General features: G+C 40.7%; 1 protein-coding gene across 1 annotated transcript in view; it reads left to right on the top strand.

The window, feature by feature from the left end:
• DNAH9 (dynein axonemal heavy chain 9) overlaps window positions 1-19985 on the top strand; it is a 326432-nt gene that overhangs the window by 203875 nt on the left and 102572 nt on the right. The window contains exons 46-49 of the mRNA XM_070482321.1: window positions 4022-4164; window positions 4542-4703; window positions 4910-5143; window positions 13985-14245. Of these exons, the coding sequence (XP_070338422.1) occupies window positions 4022-4164; window positions 4542-4703; window positions 4910-5143; window positions 13985-14245 (800 nt within the window). The remainder of the gene's footprint in view (window positions 1-4021; window positions 4165-4541; window positions 4704-4909; window positions 5144-13984; window positions 14246-19985) is intronic.

Below are 19985 nucleotides of genomic sequence, written 5' to 3'. Positions count from 1 at the left end.
TGATTTAGTTTAAATGTTGTAAAATGTGGCAGTCTTTTCCTAATGCTTTGTGCTGTTTATACTCTGTTTCAGAAATTTTGTCCTAACTAACACCGTAAAAATAATCTCCTGTATTTTATTTTATTCTATTTATTTATTTATTGGTCAAGAAGACTGGCCCTGAGCTAATATCTGTTGCTGATCTTCCTCTTTTTGCTTGAGGAAGATTGTCCCTGAGCTAACATCTGTGCCAATCTTCCCCTATTTTGTATGTGGGATACCACCACCCCATGGCCCAACCAGCGGTGTGTAGGTCTGTGCCCAGGATCCAAACCCGTGAGCCCTGGGCCACCAAAGCAGAGCATGTGAACTTACCCATTACACCACTGGGCCAGCCCCCGTATTTTATTTTCAAATTATTAATGTTTGCTTTTCATATTTGTGTCTTTAAGCTACCTGGAATGTATTTTTGTATAGTTTTCTAATTTTATTTTTTAATATTAATATTGATTATCCTAACATCACTTACTGATTAGTCTATCCCTTGTCTGCACACTGATTTTTTATATCAATTGCCTGTTTATATTGGGTCTGTTTCTAGGTGTTTCACTCACTGTTCTATTTGTTTATGGTACCAATTTCACATTGTTTTAACTAACATAGCTTTACAAGAAGACTTGATTTCTGGTAGGGCAAATCCCTCCTTCTGGTTCTTCTTCACAAATATCATGGCCAATCTTTACCCTTTGCTCTTCCATATAAATTTTGAATATGCTTATCAAGATCAAAAGAGAATTTCCTTTGATTTTTTTATTGGAATTCCATTTTTGTGTTACTAGTAATACTGTCATCCACCCATGAACACAATATTTCTCTCCATTAATTTAGGGTTTTATTTATGCCCTTCAATAATATGTTATAGCTTTTACATCAAGATCTTTCACATCTTTTTATACATTTATTACTACCTGCCCTATAGTTTTTGTTGGTATTCTAAATAACTTTTAAAATAACGGGTTTTTTTGCTAATGTACAGAAATGCCGTTTTATTTCCCATATTGATTTTGTATCCAGCAAGCTTGTTGTTGAACAAGCTTATGAGTTCTGATTGTTTATGTATATATTCTCCTAGGTTTTCTATGTAGAAAATTAGATTTTGAACAATAGCTTTATTCTTTCCTTAAATATCCTTCTACGCTTTATTTCTTTTCCTGGACTTTTTGCATAGTCTAGCACCTCCACATAATGTTGAATAGAAAATGTGAATAGCAGTCATGCTTGTCTTCTACCTGATTTGAAAGAGAGTCTTTTAGTATTTCACTGTTAGCTATGATGTTTGCTTTGGTTCTGCAATAGATATCTATTACACTTAAGAGATATCTCATTTATTCCTAGTTTGCTAACAAACTAAATTTTTAGAAATTTTATGCATGTATTTTGATAGTCATGTTTTACTTCTTTAGTCTATTAATGTAGTGAGCTATTTTCATAGATTTTTCTAATATTTAACCATCCTTGCATTCCCAGGATAAATTCTACTTGGTTATCACATATTTATTTTTATACATTTAGTTAAGGCTTTTAAAAATTGTATTCATCATATATTGCCTCATTAATACTGTAGTTTATCTAACTTTCAGGATTTTGCCAAACTGGTAGAAAATAATAATTAGGCATTGTTTTAAAGTACGTTTCTATCATTGTGAGTGAGGCTGAGTGTCTGTTCATATGTTTGCCAATGTGATTTGTACAAACAAAAAGGTAAGCACAGTTTCAACGTACATTTCTGTTATTACGGGTGAGGCAAAGCATTTGTTCATATGTTTGAGACATTTCTATTTTCTGTACTGTGAACACTCTTTTCTTATCCTTCACCACATCTTTCTATTGAATTATGGAACTTTTCCTTTATTTGTAGAGAGTTTCTTTACATATTAAGGAGATTAGCTATCTAACTCTAATCTGAGTTAAACATATATATTTTTCTCCCTCCCCTCCTTTTTTTTGGTGAGGACATTTCAGTTCTACTCTTTTAGCAAATTTCATTGTACAATACAGTGTTATCAGCTATAGTCACTATCTTATACATTAGATCTCAGACCTTATTCATCTTATAGTTGAGAATCTGAACCCTTTGACCAACCTCTCTCTATTTTTCCCACCCCTCAGCTCTCTGTTTCTATGAGTTTGACTTTTTCTTTTAGATTCCACATATAAGTGATACCATGTAGTATTTGTCTTTCTTTGTCTGGCTTATTTCACTTAGCATAATACCCTATAGGTTCATCCATGTTGTTTCAAGTGACAAGATTTCCTTCCTTTTTAAGGGTGAAAAATAATCCATTGGAGATATATTTACCATACGTTCTTGATCCACTCATCCATTAAGGGACACTTAGGTTGTTTTCAAACTTTGACTATTATGAATAATGCTGCAATGAACATAGGGGTGCAGATACCTCTTCAAGATGATGGTTTCACTTCTTTGGATATATACCCAGAAGTAGGATTGCTGGATCATATGGCACTTCTATTTTTAATTTCTTGAGGAGCCTCCATGCTGTTTTCCATAGTGATTGTACCAGTTTATATTCCTACCAACAGTGCACCGAGGGTTCCCTTTTCTCCACATCCTTGCCAACACTTGTTATCTCTTGTCTTTTTGATAATAGCCATCCTAACAGGTGTGAGGTGCTATCTCACTGTGATTTTGACTTGCCTTTCCCTGATGATTAGTGATATTAAGCACCTTTTCATGTACCTATTGGCCACTTGCATATCTTTGGAAAAGTCATGTTTTCTTAAGTGATTCTTTGGCTTTTGTTGTTGTTGTTATACTTTGCCTATGATGCTTTCACCATGCAAAATTTTTTATTTTTATATAAAATGCATATTTTGTATAAAATTTATCAGTTTATATGTATCAAATTTATCTTTCTTTTAAAGCATATCTATTGAGTTATAGTTAGAAAGTCCTTCCCCACTCAGAGATTGTGAAAGTACTTCTCGGGGTCAGCCCCGTGGCTAAGTGATCAAGGTTGCACACTCCACTTTGGTGGCCAGTGTTCACTGATTCAGATCCAGGGTGCGGACCTACACACAGATCATCAAGCCATGCTGTGTTGACATCCCACAGAAGAACTAGAAGGACTTACAACTAGGTTACACAACTATGTACTGGGTCTTTGGGAAGAAAAAAAAAGAGGAAGATTGGGAGCAGATGTTAGCTCAGGAGGAATCTTCCTCACCAAAAAGCATACCTTGAAAAAACATTTTTTAAATACAAGAATCAGAATTAGATAACCCTGAAGGCTGTGCTAGACCAGGCTTTAGCAAACTTTAAAAAAGAAGAAAGGACTTCTCTCATTTTTTCTATCATTTTTATGGTTTTATTTTTTTGTAGTTAAATCATTGATCCATTTGTAATTTATCCTAGCGTACAGTGGAATATAAGGATCCAACCATAATTGGTTTTCAGATTTGAGTTTTCTTGATACCATGTATAGAGTAGTTCATCTTTTTCCTATTTATTTAACATGTCATACTTATCACATAATAAAATCTTTACCTGCTCTCTCTCTTTCTTTCTTCTTGAATAGAAAGTGATAGCTCCTTCTTCTTAGATATGAGGACTTACCCATATGTTTCTCATGGACCTTTTCACTCATGGTCTTGTAGCTGTTTTACATATGTTTTATTTTTTCTGCTAAATATTAAACTCCTTAGGAGCACAATTTCTACTAACAGTAGTTAATGAATAAATTCTCTAAGCAAAAGAAGAAAAGACAATTGAAAGCACTGCGCTACCAACGCTGACCCAGGACAAGAGTGTTCCATACACCCTGTTCCATTCTTTAAAGTATCATTCCCCTGTGCTGGGTTCAGAGTAGTTATGGTGTCTGTCCAGGTTCACCAGCAAGAGTGGTGGAACATGGCCTAAAGAACAAAGGAGCCGTGTCCCAAGGTTGGATAACTTCTCGTGTCCAATTACATCATGCAGAGAGATGCCAAAGCTGCCCATTTGTGCTCCATGTCTTCCCAGGAGAGATCCCAGACCTCTACTCAGATGATGAAGTTGAGAGCATCATAAGCAATGTGAGGAATGAAGTCAAGAGCCAAGGTCTGATTGACAGCAGAGAGAACTGCTGGAAGTTCTTTGTAGATCGAGTCCGCCGACAACTGAAGGTATAGAAGGATTTGCTGCCCAGGGTAGGCAGGACCAGAGGTGGTTCACAAGAGCCCCTGCTGGTATTTTGGACACAGCTGTCTTTATTGGTTGTCTCGGGAGTGGGTGTTGAGGGTGAAGTGCCCTTCTCAGCCTGAGCACCTTTGCAAGGATGCGCTTCTCATCTGCTTCATGGGCAATGGCTTCCATCTTCCTTCGTGCAGTCCCAGCATTTTTAATTTCTTGGCTGGAAAGGCTGGCTAGTATTTACAGATTTTGTACATACATATTTTGTCTCTTTTGATGTGCTTCCCAATTTTCCAGGAAAAAGGGAATCCAAAGCTGTATCTGTCTCTCTTTAACCTTCCTGGTTCTCCTCACCCTTCTGACTTCTCAGGTGACTCTCTGTTTCTCCCCGGTGGGGAACAAGCTGAGGGTCCGTAGCAGGAAGTTCCCAGCCATTGTGAACTGCACGGCCATCGACTGGTTCCATGAGTGGCCTCAGCAGGCACTGGAGTCTGTCAGCCTCCGCTTCCTGCAGAACACGGACAGCATTGAGGTGAGAGGGAAAGGGAGACACTCCGCAAGATCCTCTTCACCTCGGGGTACAGAGAATTCCATGTCCACGATTTTAGGGTTAAAAATCTGGCTTGGATAGAGTTGTCGGAGCACAGCTTCTCGTGTGGGGAAACAATGAGCGGGGGTAGTCAGTCACTTCCAGTCTTCATGACAAGGTATCCTTTATTTCCTGCTCTTTGATTTTAGCCCACAGTCAAGCAGTCCATTAGCAAGTTCATGGCTTTTGTCCACACAAGTGTCAACCAAACCTCCCAGTCTTATCTGAGCAATGAGCAGTGCTACAACTACACAACTCCCAAATCATTTCTGGAGTTCATCAGGCTCTACCAGAGCTTGTTGCACAAGAATGGAAGAGAGCTCAAGTCCAAAATGGAGCGACTTGAGAATGGGCTGCTGAAGCTCCATAGCACCTCTGCCCAGGTGAGTAACACCCTTTCACTCTCTCCTGCCTGTGGGACACTGAGAGGGAGTGGGAGCAGCCCCTTTCCAGAGAACTAGGGGGATCACAATCAAGGTCCGGGGATCACTTATGGTTTTCCAGAGGCCCCAGCGCCATCAGAAACAGTGCCAAAAGTTAGGGCTGAGCTCTCCCAGCAGAAGTGCGCTCTCAGCTTCAGGTCTGGTCTGCTTCCTCTCACTGATGTTGGAAACCCTTGACGCTCCTCTTCTCTTTTCCTCTTTACCATCTCCTTTTCCACTACTTTCCTTTCCTTTCCAGTCCACCTTCCTTCCATCTTCAAAACCAAAAGAGATGAATGGTTGAGAGAAATGGATGCAGGGTTACAGCAATTTTCTTTTGTTTCTTTTGTCTTTCTGTATTATCTGTCAAAGAGCCCTAGAACCTAATTTCTTAAACAAATCCTGTCTCATTTCATGCTTTTGCCCATGTTCCTAAGTGGTTGACCATCAAAAGAAGGTCCCTGTCATCCTGTCCTTGTCATATTTTCTACTTACTCTTCCAAATGGAATGAGTTTATTTCAGTCAACTTACTATTCTTCCCTTGAGAATTGGGGACAACTCTAGCACCTTCTCTACCCTTGCTCATGCCCATCAAACATTGCTAGTCCCTTGATGGCCTCTTTTTGTACCCTGTTTACCAGCAGCACAGCCAGCCTCTCACTAAGGTGGTGAAATTTCATGCATTTGCACAGTTTAACTAAAACTGTCATCAATTTAATTCTTGGACATCACGTGCTCCTGTAGATATCTAACCTTTCATTTACTGTCATTTTCTCAGAACTTTGCCTTTGGAATCGCTCTGTTGAACTTCCTTCCTCTGACTTGTCCTTTCTCCTCACTTCAGTTGCTTGATTCATAGATGTAATCTGTCTAGAGGATTTCAGTTCATTTACTGGGATGCAGTGGGCACTTGCAATCTATACACATAGAGTTTCTTCTGCTCAGGAAATTTTTCCTCTATTATCTGGTTTTGTTCATCTGGTCTGGCTTCTCCTCCAGGAGCAATGATTAGTGGATGGGTTCCTTGTGCCCCATATCTATTATGTTCTCACTCATTGTTTTCATCCCTTTGGCCTTTTTTGCTACGTTCTAGGAGAGCTTTTCAAGTTTATCCTCAGCAGTACTAATCTCCTAGTGCGTAATATTGCTTCTGCTTCTTATGCTTCCATTGAAGACTTTAATTCTGCTATTACATTTTTAATATCCTAATCATCCTTCCTCATCTCATCCTTTTCCCTTTCCAACACATCCTTTCATATTTTTATTTCAGCCTGTTTTTCTACAACTATGCACAGAAACCATTCTACTGATGATGCCAAACAGCTTTCTCCATGTTTTTTCTAGATGCTATAATGGGTCATTTTCAGAGCTGTGTTCTCCTTCTTAGTCTTCTAGATGTCAGTCCTTTTCTTGTTCTGTATTTATATAAAGACTTTTTTTTTCTTTATTTACCTTCAGACATGGTAAGATCTGTTCAAACTCAATGTTTGTCAACAAATGGCATGTAACCATTATTTTGTGATGCTGCTCTCTTTCCATTTGTGTCATGACCAAAACCCCTTCTTAGAGCTACAGTTCAGGGCAGGTTGAGGTGCACAGATCCAAGTCCAGGTCCTAGCAGTTTACCTGGTATACACCTTTGTTGTAGCAAAGTAGCATCTTCTCTCCCAATCACTTTCTAGTTCTCTCAATCTCTGAGTTTCTAGAAAACAGCATAAGATAGAATCCCAGAATGCAGTACTACCAGATTTTTTTTGACATCTTCCACCTCTTCCTCTTCCTGTCTCCCCCCACCTACAGTACCCTGAGAACGTTCTGTACCCCAACCAACCCCTGGTCTATCTCCTACCCACTTATCCTCTGGGAATTGCTGGTCAGTCTGTGTAGAGGACATTTGCTAGGGAGCAAGCAATGGGAAAGGTACTCTGGCACTCCCACAGAGCAGCACCCAGTGTTCTATGTTGTACAGACCCTGGGCCTTTGAGCAGACAATGAAGAAAGCATAGATGTCTATTTTCCTGTTTGAGGTGATCTCTATTTAACAAGGAGAAGCCTGGTTATACCATTAGTAAATCCCGCTCTGTCTGCATGTAGTTAATGGAGAATCCTCTCAAGTCCTAACATCAGTTTCACTTTCTTCTTCTTTATTTTCTGCTTCAGTGAATAAATACTTCTATCTACCCAGTTACCCAGGCTAGAAACTGGGCCTTATCTTAGACTCCTCCCCTTCCCTCACCTCCCATATTTAAGCATCAACAAATTCTATAAGTTTTCTAAATATCTGTCATAGGTACCCCTCTTACTGTAACTCTCTTTTCAATGTCTTAGTTTAGATACTTCTCACCTGGATTACTTCAATAAATTGAGCTCTCCAATCTCTCCCCCATCCCAAACCTGCTTCACCTGTCTCACATCACCCATCAGGCCAAAATCCTTGGGGTCATCCTTGGCTCTTCTCATTCCTCTCTTTGTCTCACAACCTACAGCCAGTCCATCAGAAAATCACTATTGGCTCTAACTTCAGATATGCTCAGAATCCCACCACTTTGCACCTCCTACACTGCTACTACTCTACTCTGAGCCACTGACGTCTTTTACCTGGATATCCACAATACCATTCTAACTAATTTGTCTGCCTCTACTTTGGCCCCTCTATAGTCTAGCATCAACTGAGCAGACAGAGCGACCAGTTTAAAACATAAATCAGATCATGTCCCTTTTTTGCTCAAAACGCTGAGATAACCCCTATTTCCTGCAGTACAGTGGCTTCCAATTTCCTTCCCAGCCCTGCTCCATTAACTCTCAGACCTCATCTCCTATACCCATCCCTGGGACACTCCTCTCCATCCACGCTGCTTCTTTGCTCTTTCCTCAGACACACCAGGCCTTTGCATTGGCTTTTCTGTCTACCTGGGATGTTCTTCCCTCTTATATCCATGGCTCACTCCCTCATCTCCTTCAATTCTTTGCTCAAATTCACCTTCACAATGAATCCTGCCCTGATGACCCCATTTTAAATTGCAACCCCACACCACTCCTGACCCCCTTGTTCTGCTCTACTTTATCTTTTTCCATAGCACTTACCCTTGTCTAACATATTACATAATTTACTTATGATTATTTTTTGCTGTCTATTTCCATCTGTTGGTTCCAAGCTCTTTAAGGATAGGAATCTTTGTCTCTTTTGTTCGCTGTTGTATCCCCAGTGCCTAAAACAGTGCCTGGACAGAGTGAACACTCACTAAATATTTGTTGAATTAATGAATTAATGAATTAATAGCATTCTATTTAGTCTCCTTGACTGTACTCTGACAAGCTATTAGACCAGCTCTATCCAATAGAAATACGCTGCAAGTCATGCATGCAAATTACATTTTTCTAGTAGCTGCATCAAAAAAAGTAAAATGAAGCAAGTGAATTTTATTTATTAATATATTTTAACTGTATATAATTTTATGATATATTCTATTTAACCCAGTATATCCAAAATATTATCATTGTGACATTTATTCAATGTAAAATAGTTATTAATGAAACATTTTCCATTTTTTTCCTACCAGACTTCAAAAACTAGTGTGTATCATTATACCTCCAGCACATCTCAGTGGGAACATGCCACATTCTAAGTGCTCCTTAACCACATGCGACTAGTGGCTACCAAACCAGACAGCACAGCTCTGGCCCAACCTCTGTCCTGCTCTTAGACTGATATTTGCTCAAACCACAAGTCTGAGTATTCTCTTTAATAGGTCTTAATGATTTAGACATTGCAGTTCAGATTCTTTGAACTTTTCTGGAACTTTTTAAATTGTACCCTTGCATATTGCTCCACTCTTTTCTTCCTCTAGTCTACCACAACGTGCCCTGAAGTCCAACAGCACTGAGTCCCCCAAAACTCCACAACTAATTGACATCTCTGTGCCTTCACCTGTGGTCCCACCTTGGCAGCTTTTCATTGTCGAGACCTAAACACTTTGCTACTCCCCTGCCCAGAAGCCTTTCTAAGTCCTGAACAGTTATGTATTCCCTTCTCTGTGGTTCCATCCTTGAATTTCGTTTCTTCTCTTGAGCATATCATGTCATACTGTTATCTGTACTTCAGGGCAGAAACCAGGATTCCTTGGCATGTGGTAGGTATTCTATAAATGGATAGATCGATAGATGATAGATGGGTAGGCAAATAAACAAATGAACTAGTTCTAAAATCACCTACACGCTCAGAGTTGGGGGCAACAATGGGTCTTGGCCATACTGTGTACGTGGTGTATATTCCATACTTACTGATGGTTATAATGATGATTCTTCTTGTTAAAATGGTGTCTGTGGTTCCTAATTCTGATATAAACTCTGCAGCTGGAATTGTCCCTTTGGTAGAAAAGGACTGAAGCACATCATTATAATCTTGGTATAAGGGTGACATATTGAATGATGTTGCATCACTGTCCCACCACCGAGTTATGACAGCTTTTGGTGTACATAATCTGGCAGGAATAGGCTAAATGAATCTCACAGCTCCATCTCAGGCTCCAAATTTATTTAGCCATCACAGTAGCATTAAAAGTAGTGATGATCATGGTAATAATGACAATAATTAACAATTGTATGGTAATGTAGAGTTTATAAATGTTAGATTTATCATTTCATGCTTAGACTCAGCTGGTCATAAAAGTGCTTTATTTTCCTCTAATTGAATTAAACTTACTCTGGATCCGTCTTTTTCATTTAAGAACAGAAAGTTCTTAATCTTATATTTCGGATTGACTCAGTCACTTCAGGATGAAAACTCAGTCTTTGGAGGGCTGTCAGTTCAGAGTGCTAACTCTATCTCTGTGCTGTTTCCCTCCGAAGAATCTTGTCCTCCTTGTCTCTGTGGTGTTGCGTTTCTGGAGCCAGCTGATGAAACATCATAGTGTAGTCCTCCAGTTCTCCTTGGCTCTGATGACAGTGACTGGTCCCGCTGGGTCTTTAGGTGGCATCTTCTGTCTTCGCTTCAGCTTCAGCTGAAGACTTTGCACTTTGTATAACGTGTGTTCTCTCTCTTGACACAGTCAGAGCCCCCAGCCCTGACTTGGGTCTCACTTTGTCTCCCCCTGACATCCTCAGAACCCACAGTCACCCTTGCTTCTGTATCTACCACAGATGTATTTATGAGGAAGAGGGGCTGAGGGTTGAAGAAATGTTCATAAACATTTCCCTGCATATAGGATTTAATCCACAAGTCTGTCAATCTGGAAACTTTTAAATCCAATTTATTTTAGGGTTTCAAATAATCTCAGGCCACCAAACTTAAGTGAAGTTGACAGTTAATAATTTCCGATGATTATTCATCAGGACTGTTTTGGTTGCAAGTAAAGAAAACTAACTCATTCACCTAGCAAGAAGGAAAAAACAAGAATGGAAAGAAGGAAAAGACAGGAGGGAATTGAGGGGGGAAAAGAAGGAGGGGAAGGGAGGGAAGAGGAGGGGAGAGGATAGGAAGGGACAGGAGAGGGGAGGGGAAGGGGAGGGGGAGGCAAAGGGAGGGGAGGGGAAAAGAGGAGAGAAAATTCTGAGATTACATGATATATCTATCAGAACCTTTTTGATGGCAACTAATCAAAATCCAACTAAAGTAGGTTTAGGCAAACAGCAAAACAAAATAAAAGGAAATGAACTGATTCATATGACTGAAAAGTAAGGGATAGAGCTTAATTTGGACAGCGCTGGAGCTAGACACGCCCTAGATATCCTTGTTCAGGCAGGCCACCCCCGTGGCCCTGACAACCTCAGACTTGTATTCTGTCTGCTTTGCAACCCCAGCATAAAAAAGAGTGCCTCTTTTCCAGTATTTTTGGCCAAGTCTCTGCATGAATGCACAATGGCTCTGATTGGCCTCTTCGAGTCATTGGTTTGCCTATAGTTGGACCAATCTCTTTGACTTGGACATTCTCACTGGCCAGGCCAGGATCAAATGCAACCACTGGAGTCAGCCTCACCCAAACTACAAGGACTTGGGAAGGGGGAGTCCTCCAAAGGAAAATCAAACTATGTTACCGGAACAGGAATGAAAACTTGCTGATAGGCAAGCAAACATAACAGATGGCTATAGATGGGAAACGTCTATATCTGAGAGGAAAGCCTGCTTGCAGTCCAAATTCATATCAGAAAGTGTTGGGTGACTCTATGGACTCAGAGCTAAGAAGGAGGATATCCCTGGGCCTCCAGCCCTCAGTGGAGGGTTTTTTGCTATTGATTATCCTGGGTTCCCTCTTCTTCTTCTGGAGCTCTAGGGGGAAGTTCCTGGGAGTCTTGTCCTCGCTGTTTAGCATCATGTGCCTGGTCCTTGAAGAAGGAAGTGTCTCCCGCCACCATCCTGTCATCACTTCACTCAGTCAACATCCCCCCACTTATCACACGTGGTCAGTATTCATGGGGCCAGCAAGACTGCGGGACAGGGTCTCTCCAGTGTTTGTGGCACTCTCCCTCTTAATCTTCCTCTCCAGGTGTGGGGAGTGTCTAAATTAAAAGAGATCCAGAATGTGGCCCGAATTCTTTGACTAAGGGAAAAAGAGAAGAGGACAATTTAAAATAACCATGTTTCAATTTCCGGTTCTATTGCAGAAGAGCCATAAAATGGACCTGAGTCAGGCCTTCTCTCTAGCTTTGTGGGAGCAGCCTAATTCTGACTGGCGAGACCCTCGTATTGCTCCATGTCACAGCTTAAGAGCTATAAAGCTCCCATTCACAGTGCTGGTGATTATGTACCTTGGGCCTGAGGTCATAAGCCATATCTGGAATCAATAAAACAAACAACAATAACAACAACAAAGAAAAACCACTTCAATTTTCTCAAATCTCCCAAGATTTAAAAAGGAACAAAAAGTTACTGGTGTGTTTGCTGACTGGAGTGATTATGTGGCTCAGTCATTTTGATTTACAATTGCATCTTTGTCCTTGTAGAAATAACTCTCTGCAGCTGAACAACGGGAGATGGAAATGGATTAACCTTCCACCATGGGGATATAAGACGCATTCTAGGGAGCAGGCCTCCATCTGAGGTTATGGCAAAGTCTCCAGTTTCTATGAATACACAAAATTAAAGAGCATTCTTTTTTTTTCCCCTTTCCTTTTCTTTCCTTTTGGTCTACCATGAAAAGGAAATTATCAGCAACATCTAAGCCTCTGTTTTATTTTTCTCCTTATGCATTTTGCATCATAAAGCATTTGAATCTGTTTGACGTGTTCCAGGAGCTCTGAAGTAATCTTTGGTTGTTGCGTGAAATAGACTGCGGAAAAATGAGGGACAAGAGGTCATTCTGGAATGTAAAGTTTATGGGCCATATTGCAAATGTAAATGGCTTTTTTATTTTCCAGAAATAAATAGATCTGAGTCTTCTCTTTGCGTGTGAAAGGGCCATAAGACTAGACCAGTGATTCTCAAACCCAGGCGGGCATCAGAATCCCCCAGAGGGTCTGTTAAAACACAGATTGCCAGGCCCCACCTCCAGAATTTCTGATTCAGTAGGTCTGGAGTGGGCCTGAGAATGTGCATTTCCAACAAGTACCCTGATGATGCTGATGCTGCAGTCCAGGGACCACACTCTGAGAACCGCCACACGCTACTGAATCGACTATACATAGCAAACCATTCCTCCCTCTCCAGCTCATCAGAGAAATAGACAATTTCCTAGGTGCTGATATTCCCATGACTTCATTACTGCCTGCAAAATGCATATGAATATGGAGGCTGGATGGGGAACCCAGCTAGTCTCAACCATTGGATTTCTAGCTGTTCCACTTCAACCATGTCATCTATTTCTTGTAAGGATCATGGAAATAAATGAAGACCAACCAAATGAGAACGAGCAAAAGCTCTTTATCCAGAGCTTGCCCTAGCAAGAGAGTCAGCCACCATCACCTGTGTCTTGGCAAAGACACAAAGGCAGGCAGAGGAGTAGGAGGGCTTTCCAGTGGGAAGAAAGGAGAGGCCTCAGTGTACCCTGATGGAGACTGTTGGCCTGGGGAAGCCAGAGGTGAGCTGACTAGAAGTAGGGCATCCTGTGTGATCCTTAGGGGTACGTGTTTGGCTTTCTCTAGTTGGTCCTAAGTTGGAAGCAGAGACAAAAAGTAAAGAAGTTCTCAGTTATTAATCAAGTCCTGGCCATTTGGGACCAATTGTTACAGAAGTTATTGTTTGTCTTTCTAGATTGTTAGCTATACAGGAGTCTGACTTCCTACAAGTCTGACCTACAACAGGCTGGCTTCCTGAGCTGGTTATTATAGATAATGGATTGGTTCCCGGGCAAGTTGTTTGCTGCAGATTGTGAGTCAGAATTCCACTTTTATATATGGTCTGGCCATTGTCTGTTCCTATATTCAGTTTCTCAGGATGCACAATAGACCCTCACTTTTTTCAGCTTGCTAAATCCTTGGTACGCTCCACATTGACCAATTTCAATTAAATAATGACTTATTTTGTAATGGCCTACTATATGTGAAGTGTTATGTTAGGCACGTGAAGTTTTATAAGACATAGGCACCAATGTCAGTGAGAAGGAGCCAAAGTCATTTGGGCATCAAGGGAAAGAAAGGTCAAGGCATGTGTTGCTTAGAATCTTCTACCACATTTACTCGAGAGGAGAGAAGAAGGAGTTCAGTGTTCCTTTCCTTTCCCAGGTCAGGGAGCTTGGTCCAAGCAGAGAGCTTAGCCTTTGCACCTTCACATCAAGAGTTGGCATTCTTTTCTGCTCTGCAGGTCAGATCCCCAGGGCCATGTCCAAAGTCCCACTACTCTTGGTAAGCCTGGTGCTTCTCTCCTACAGGTGGATGATCTGAAAGCCAAGCTGGCCACCCAGGAAGTGGAGCTAAAGCAGAAGAATGAAGATGCAGACAAGCTGATTCAGGTGGTGGGCATAGAGACAGACAAAGTGAGCAGAGAGAAAGCCATCGCAGACGAGGAGGAGCGGAAGGTGGCCCTCATCATGCTGGAGGTGAAGCAGAAGCAGAAGGACTGTGAGGAAGACCTGGCCAAAGCAGAGCCAGCGCTCACGGCAGCCCAGGCAGCTCTCAACACCCTCAACAAGGTAGGAGGAGTCTCTGCGTGCCTGCTTGTCCCTCAGGGGCAGGAACAGACTCCTCCTCTGACCCAAAGACAACTAGGTACCCTGGTGTTCCAAAGAGATACAAGGGCAAAGATGGAAGGGCATAGGGTGGGCTCCAGCTGCCACTGATTTATTCATTAAGCACACAAATATTTTTTTAAACTATCTGCCAGGCTCCACGAGCTACCAATGAAATCCCAGAGACATGAGTCCAAACCAGTCAGGACAGGAGAGGCCAACTGGCCCAGCCTCCTCACTTCACAGATGATAAAGCCGGGGCCCAGAGAGGAGAACTGACTTGCCCGAGTCACAGACCTCAGTATCAGAACTGGACTTAAACTCACATCTTCAGGATCCAACCCACAGATCTGGCTTATACATCCCATGGTCATTTTACCCATTAGATACTATAGGACATGTGAGCTTTTTAAAGCCATATAAAAATGTTTAAGATAGAAGATTAAAATAAGGTGTTGCCTCAAAAATATGGAAAAAAAATCTGCATAGTCAAAATTAGCAAGTATTCAATTGAGTGGCAACAACGTGTAATTTTTTGTCAACTAAATTCAGCTCACATACATAACCATTTGGTGGAACAAACATGACTCTTGAGATGTAGCCATAAGGTGATTTTATTTGGGTTCCTTTTAAATTTATTCCATGCATTGGGGAGAATATGATTAGTTGCTTCTATCATTTTTCACAATTAACCTTCTTTCCCATTTGGGTAACTATGGCTGAGGGGCACAGGAAGGAAGGAGGAAAAAGGGGCAGGCAGCCTCATGTCATCAGGAGATACCATCAGAAAGAGACTGAAAAGCTGACCCTTTCTCCATTGGGATGCCCCATAGGCTCTTTGGAGACCCTCCACCAGTCATTGGGATCTCTCCCCTGCAGGTTGCTTTCTCCTCCTTCTCCTGAGAGTCTAGCAATTTGCTTGCCCCTTCACATAGCCCACTTGGTCAAGGGCTAAGGCAACTTATCCAGCTCTGCCATGCAAGCAGCTCATCTCTGGTCCGTGGGAGACTCCTGTGTCTTCTTTCCCCAAACACACTTTGAGAGTGTTGACCACTCTCTCTACTTCACTATCAGAAGGCTCACCCACTATTCTCACACTCTAGATTCCTGGGGTGTAAGTTAGACCGCAGTCCACTGTGTTGCTTAAAGTACAGGGGGAACATTTAAGCTCTCTGAGTGGTCTGCTCAGGGCCCCTCCTTCTACACTTGATGTGAAAGGTGCAGATGCCCTTTCCTCCCTTAAAGGCAGAGTGGGTGAGACTCACCAACAATTCTTGCTAAAAATTCCCTCTTGATCTTCACCTTGCTGACTCTTTTATACCCTCAATGCAGGTGAAGGGTCTAAGAGTCAAAACAGTGGTCTTCTGGAACCTTGTTTTATTAGTTTTGTGTAGCCATCTCACAGCTCACTTTGGAAGGTAGCGTCAGTTGGCTTAGGGGCTCAGTAAATCTGAAACCAAACTAGGAAGATTGTAAAGTTCTGTTGCATATAGTTATATACAAATTGTATTTAATGTGAGATGTGAATGCATTTTAGCACTTTTTATGATGTAGGGTGGGGGTTCCCTAAAAGTAAGGGTGCCTAGGGCCTACAAAGGCCTCAAATGGGCCTCTACCCTACGTCAATAGAAAATTTAAAATTTCTCCACTAACGACTTTTGAGTATTGTCAGGTAGACCAGCATTGGAGGTGCAGCCCAATTATGCCACCACTTCTTGGCCTGAACCTTTTCATACAGCCAGGCCAGGCTTCTCTCTGACCCCTTGCAGTGGCGTCCACTTCAACCTCTATAGGCCCTTGATTAGACTCTACTACCCCTCCCCCACCTATCATTTAAGACTCCATCTTCTTTCCTCTCATTCTGCCTAAATCCTACCCATACTTCAAAATCAAACTTACGTTCTAGATCAGTCTCTCCCTTTTCTGATTTCCAGACCACAAAGATGGACCACTTTATTTATGCACTCACATGTAGTGGTCACTGATCACTTCTTGCCAAGAAGACTGATGTCTTTCATAAGATCTCTTGACACAGGGGTTATATTTTCTAAGATGAGCTAAGTCCAAATACTGGCTGAACTATTTACTGTGTGTGGCCCTGGGAACGATTTTACCTTCTCTGAGCCTCCCTTTCCTCTTCTGTAAAACAGAGGTAATAGTTGTGTAGTCCCCTTAGGTTGCTATAAGAATTAAATGAGATAATGAATGAAAAGTACCTAACAGATGGCAGTTACTCAGTAAATGTTTGTTGTTGTTGTTGATGTCATTAAAACCAGCATTATCTCTTCTGTTTCCACAAAACTGGAAACGACATGAATACCTATAAATACTTTTGGTTAATTTGTTGGCTGGTTAGTTAGTTGATTGATTATTGGTAGAAATAAACATATAAAGTTGTAACTCACGGAAGTGATGGGATAGGATTCTGAAAATGGCACTGGATCTGAAGTCTAGATATCTCTGCCACAAAGGAAGTGAAACCCATTTTTAATGAGTGCCTACTATGTGCCAGTCAATATGACAGGTGCTTTCTTCTGACTGGCTGTGTAGCCTGGCATAAGTCACTAACATTCTTGATCCCTCAGTTCCTTTTCTCTATTATATACAAAGGGGCAGAATAGGAATTGATGGGCTCTTTATCTCACACTCCCATCCAAGCTACTAGGAAATTCTACCTTCAAAATATACCCAGAATTCAAATGCTTTATAACGTTTCTACTGCTACCACTCTGGTTCAAGCCACCATCCTCTCTTTCCTGGACTTTTACAATAGCCTGTCCATGGCCTCCCTGCTTACACCCTTGCTATGATGATGCTTTTGCCTACTACAGCAGTCTAGGTGATCTCTTTAAAACAGCAGTTTGACCATGTCATCCTTCTGTTCAGAATCTTCATTGGCTTCCCATCATATTCAGAATAAAATCCAAAGTTGTCACCATGGCCTACACCCACACTCACCTTGCTACATCTCAGACACTCCCAGCACAATCCCACCCCAGGGCCTTTGAACGAGAAATTGCCTCTGTGTGAAATTTTCTCCTCCCAAATATCCCCATGGTTCCCTCCCTTTCTTCTTTCAGATGTTTGCCTAAAAGTTACCTTATCAGAAAACAAATAATAAAAGTATTTCTTAATTTCAGAAAAAAACTAAGGTATACAAGAAAGAAAACATAACCCAAGGTAAACAGGATTTATAATCATAATCACATACATACTGAACATTATGTTAACTAAAATTTCAATATAACTGTAATGGGAGAAGGACCATTAGGAGGGAAAGTAGGGCAGTAAAAATGACAAAATAATGCCACTCTGCAATAGGAAGTCACTTGGCAGCATCTAAAATGAAAAACATAGCAGCATAAGCATGTTCTGTATCAATAAGGAGTGAAATCCAGAAGCAGTGATGGAAGAACTGTAAGCAGTGGCCTCTGGAGAGCTGGAGTTAGAGTGTGGTGGGCATGTGTTTGGTCCTCAGCCTTGTAGCTCTATTGGAGTTTGTAAACTCTCTGCGTGTATTACATTATCAGAAATAAAAATTTTCCATTTGCAATGGCTTGAGAGCACAGAAATGGGCATAGCTAACTGCCTGGCCAGGTAGGAACTAGAGAAGAGAAAGCCCATGAAGCAAGCACGGCAAGGATGAGCATTTTACTAGAGGGAGAAGGAGGTAGAAAAGACTACCCCAGAATGGAGCAATGTTTGCTCAGACATGGACACACGAAAGGGTGTGGTGTGTCTGAGCCATGGGTGCACGAGTGGGCGCCTCAGAAGCTGATGTGACGAGTCTCGAAAGGTGGGTTGAGCAAGATCATTAACCCTCCTGTGGCATCACTAAGAGGTTAACTGTGGACTGGTGTTTAATGGGTCTCAAACAGCATTTTTTTCATTGAAATATAATTGACATATAACATTATCTTAGTTTCAAGGGTACAACATATTGATTTGATCTGTGTATGTACTGCGAAATGAGTACCACAATAAGTCTAGTTAACATCTTTCACCACATAGAGCTACAATTTCTTTGCTTGTGATGAGAACTTTTGAGATTTACTCTCTTAGTAACTTTCAAATATACAATACAGTATTATTAACTATAGTCACCATGCTGTACATTACATCCCCAGGACATATTTATCTTATAACTGAAAGATTGTACCTTTTGACACCCTTCACTCATTTCGTGCACCCCCCACACTGCGCCTGATGAAATAGATGAATCAGACTGTGCCCCACAGAATAAGGGAAGTATTGCTCCCAGAACCAGAGGGCCCTTGGACTGTCTTCAAACCCCTCTGCATTCAGGGGACTCTGGTATTTAAGGACCACTTCCTTGTTTCCTCATCGTTTTCAAAGTTAACAATAAATCTTTACTTAACACACAAAGAACACTTGTAAATCAGAGCTTGGTAGTAAGTGTCTGTGCATTTTAAGTCTCTGCTTTGGCAGTTTTATTTCACTTTTATAGCTAAACTGAAATAAATCTGATATAACTTTTCCTGCCTTGGTTGAGGAATAGTTTTGCTTGCAATTTCATGGCTTTTTTTCCCTACAAAGTTATTTGGAATTTTCTGTTTATTTCCTATTCATTTTTTACAGTGAACTTATTTTTTTTATTATACAAATAACATAATGGCATTTTCATTGTTAAAAATACCTCAACTAGTATAGAACATACAGGGTAAAATATAAAGTCCCCTCAGCCCCGGGTCTGTCCCAAGAGAGAATTCCTGTAATAATTTTGTGTGTATCTATTCCAAGCAATTTTTCTATGCATTTATATTTGTACAAATGCACATATAAAATGTATCGTATTTTAAATATAAGTGGATAATGCCAACTTACTTTCTCTCAAGCAACACGACTATTTCACCCTAGTACATACAGTGAAACCATATTTATTTAATGGTTCGTAGAGTTCTGTGCTATAATCATACTCTATTTTCTTTAGCTACTTATCTATTATTGAGTGTTTAATTTTCTTTTCTCCTAATACAGATATTCTTGTGCACACATCTTTATTGCATATGTGCAAATATTTCTCTGTGCCAAATGCGAGGCACCGTTGTCTGATAGAGCAACATGGCGGCTGAGTTAGGCCCTTCTCCATCACAAAGATTCTTGTTCTACTCTTTGGGACTCATGAATTTTACTTCATTTGGCAAAAGTGACTTTGTAGAAGTGATTCAGTTAAGCATCTTGACATGGGGAGATTATCCTGGTGGGCCTTAAATGCGCTCACAATTGTCCTTAGAAAAGAGAGACAAGAAGGTCAAAAAAAGAAGGTGATGTGATGACGGAAGCCCAAGGGGGGAAAATGCTGCTGTATATGTATTTATAATGAAACACACCAAGATATAACTAATGTTTATCTCTTGGTAGTAAAATTATGAGTTCTTCCTGTTTTCAACTTTACTTTTGCTAAAATCTCGTAATAAATATTTATTCTTTTAACAAAAGGACAATATAGTGTTGCCTTATAAAACAGTTAACAATAAGAAAGAAACGAAACTGTAAAAAACCTTGAAAAATTATCATAAGTTCAGGCCAGTTTTAATATATGTGAAAGACCCTTCTAAACATAAAGACAAAGCATGATGTCACCTGGAAAAGGATTATTAACTTTGGCTACATAAAAGCTAAATCTCTCTATATCACAGGATATCATAAACAAATTTTTTAAATTTGAAAAGAAAAGAGTTAA

The sequence above is a fragment of the Equus asinus genome, chromosome 13 (genome assembly GCF_041296235.1).
Source record: "Equus asinus isolate D_3611 breed Donkey chromosome 13, EquAss-T2T_v2, whole genome shotgun sequence".
Classification (NCBI taxonomy): Eukaryota; Metazoa; Chordata; class Mammalia; order Perissodactyla; family Equidae; genus Equus; species Equus asinus.
Note: the sequence above shows the minus strand (reverse complement) of the source record. Positions and strands in the feature narration are given on the sequence as shown.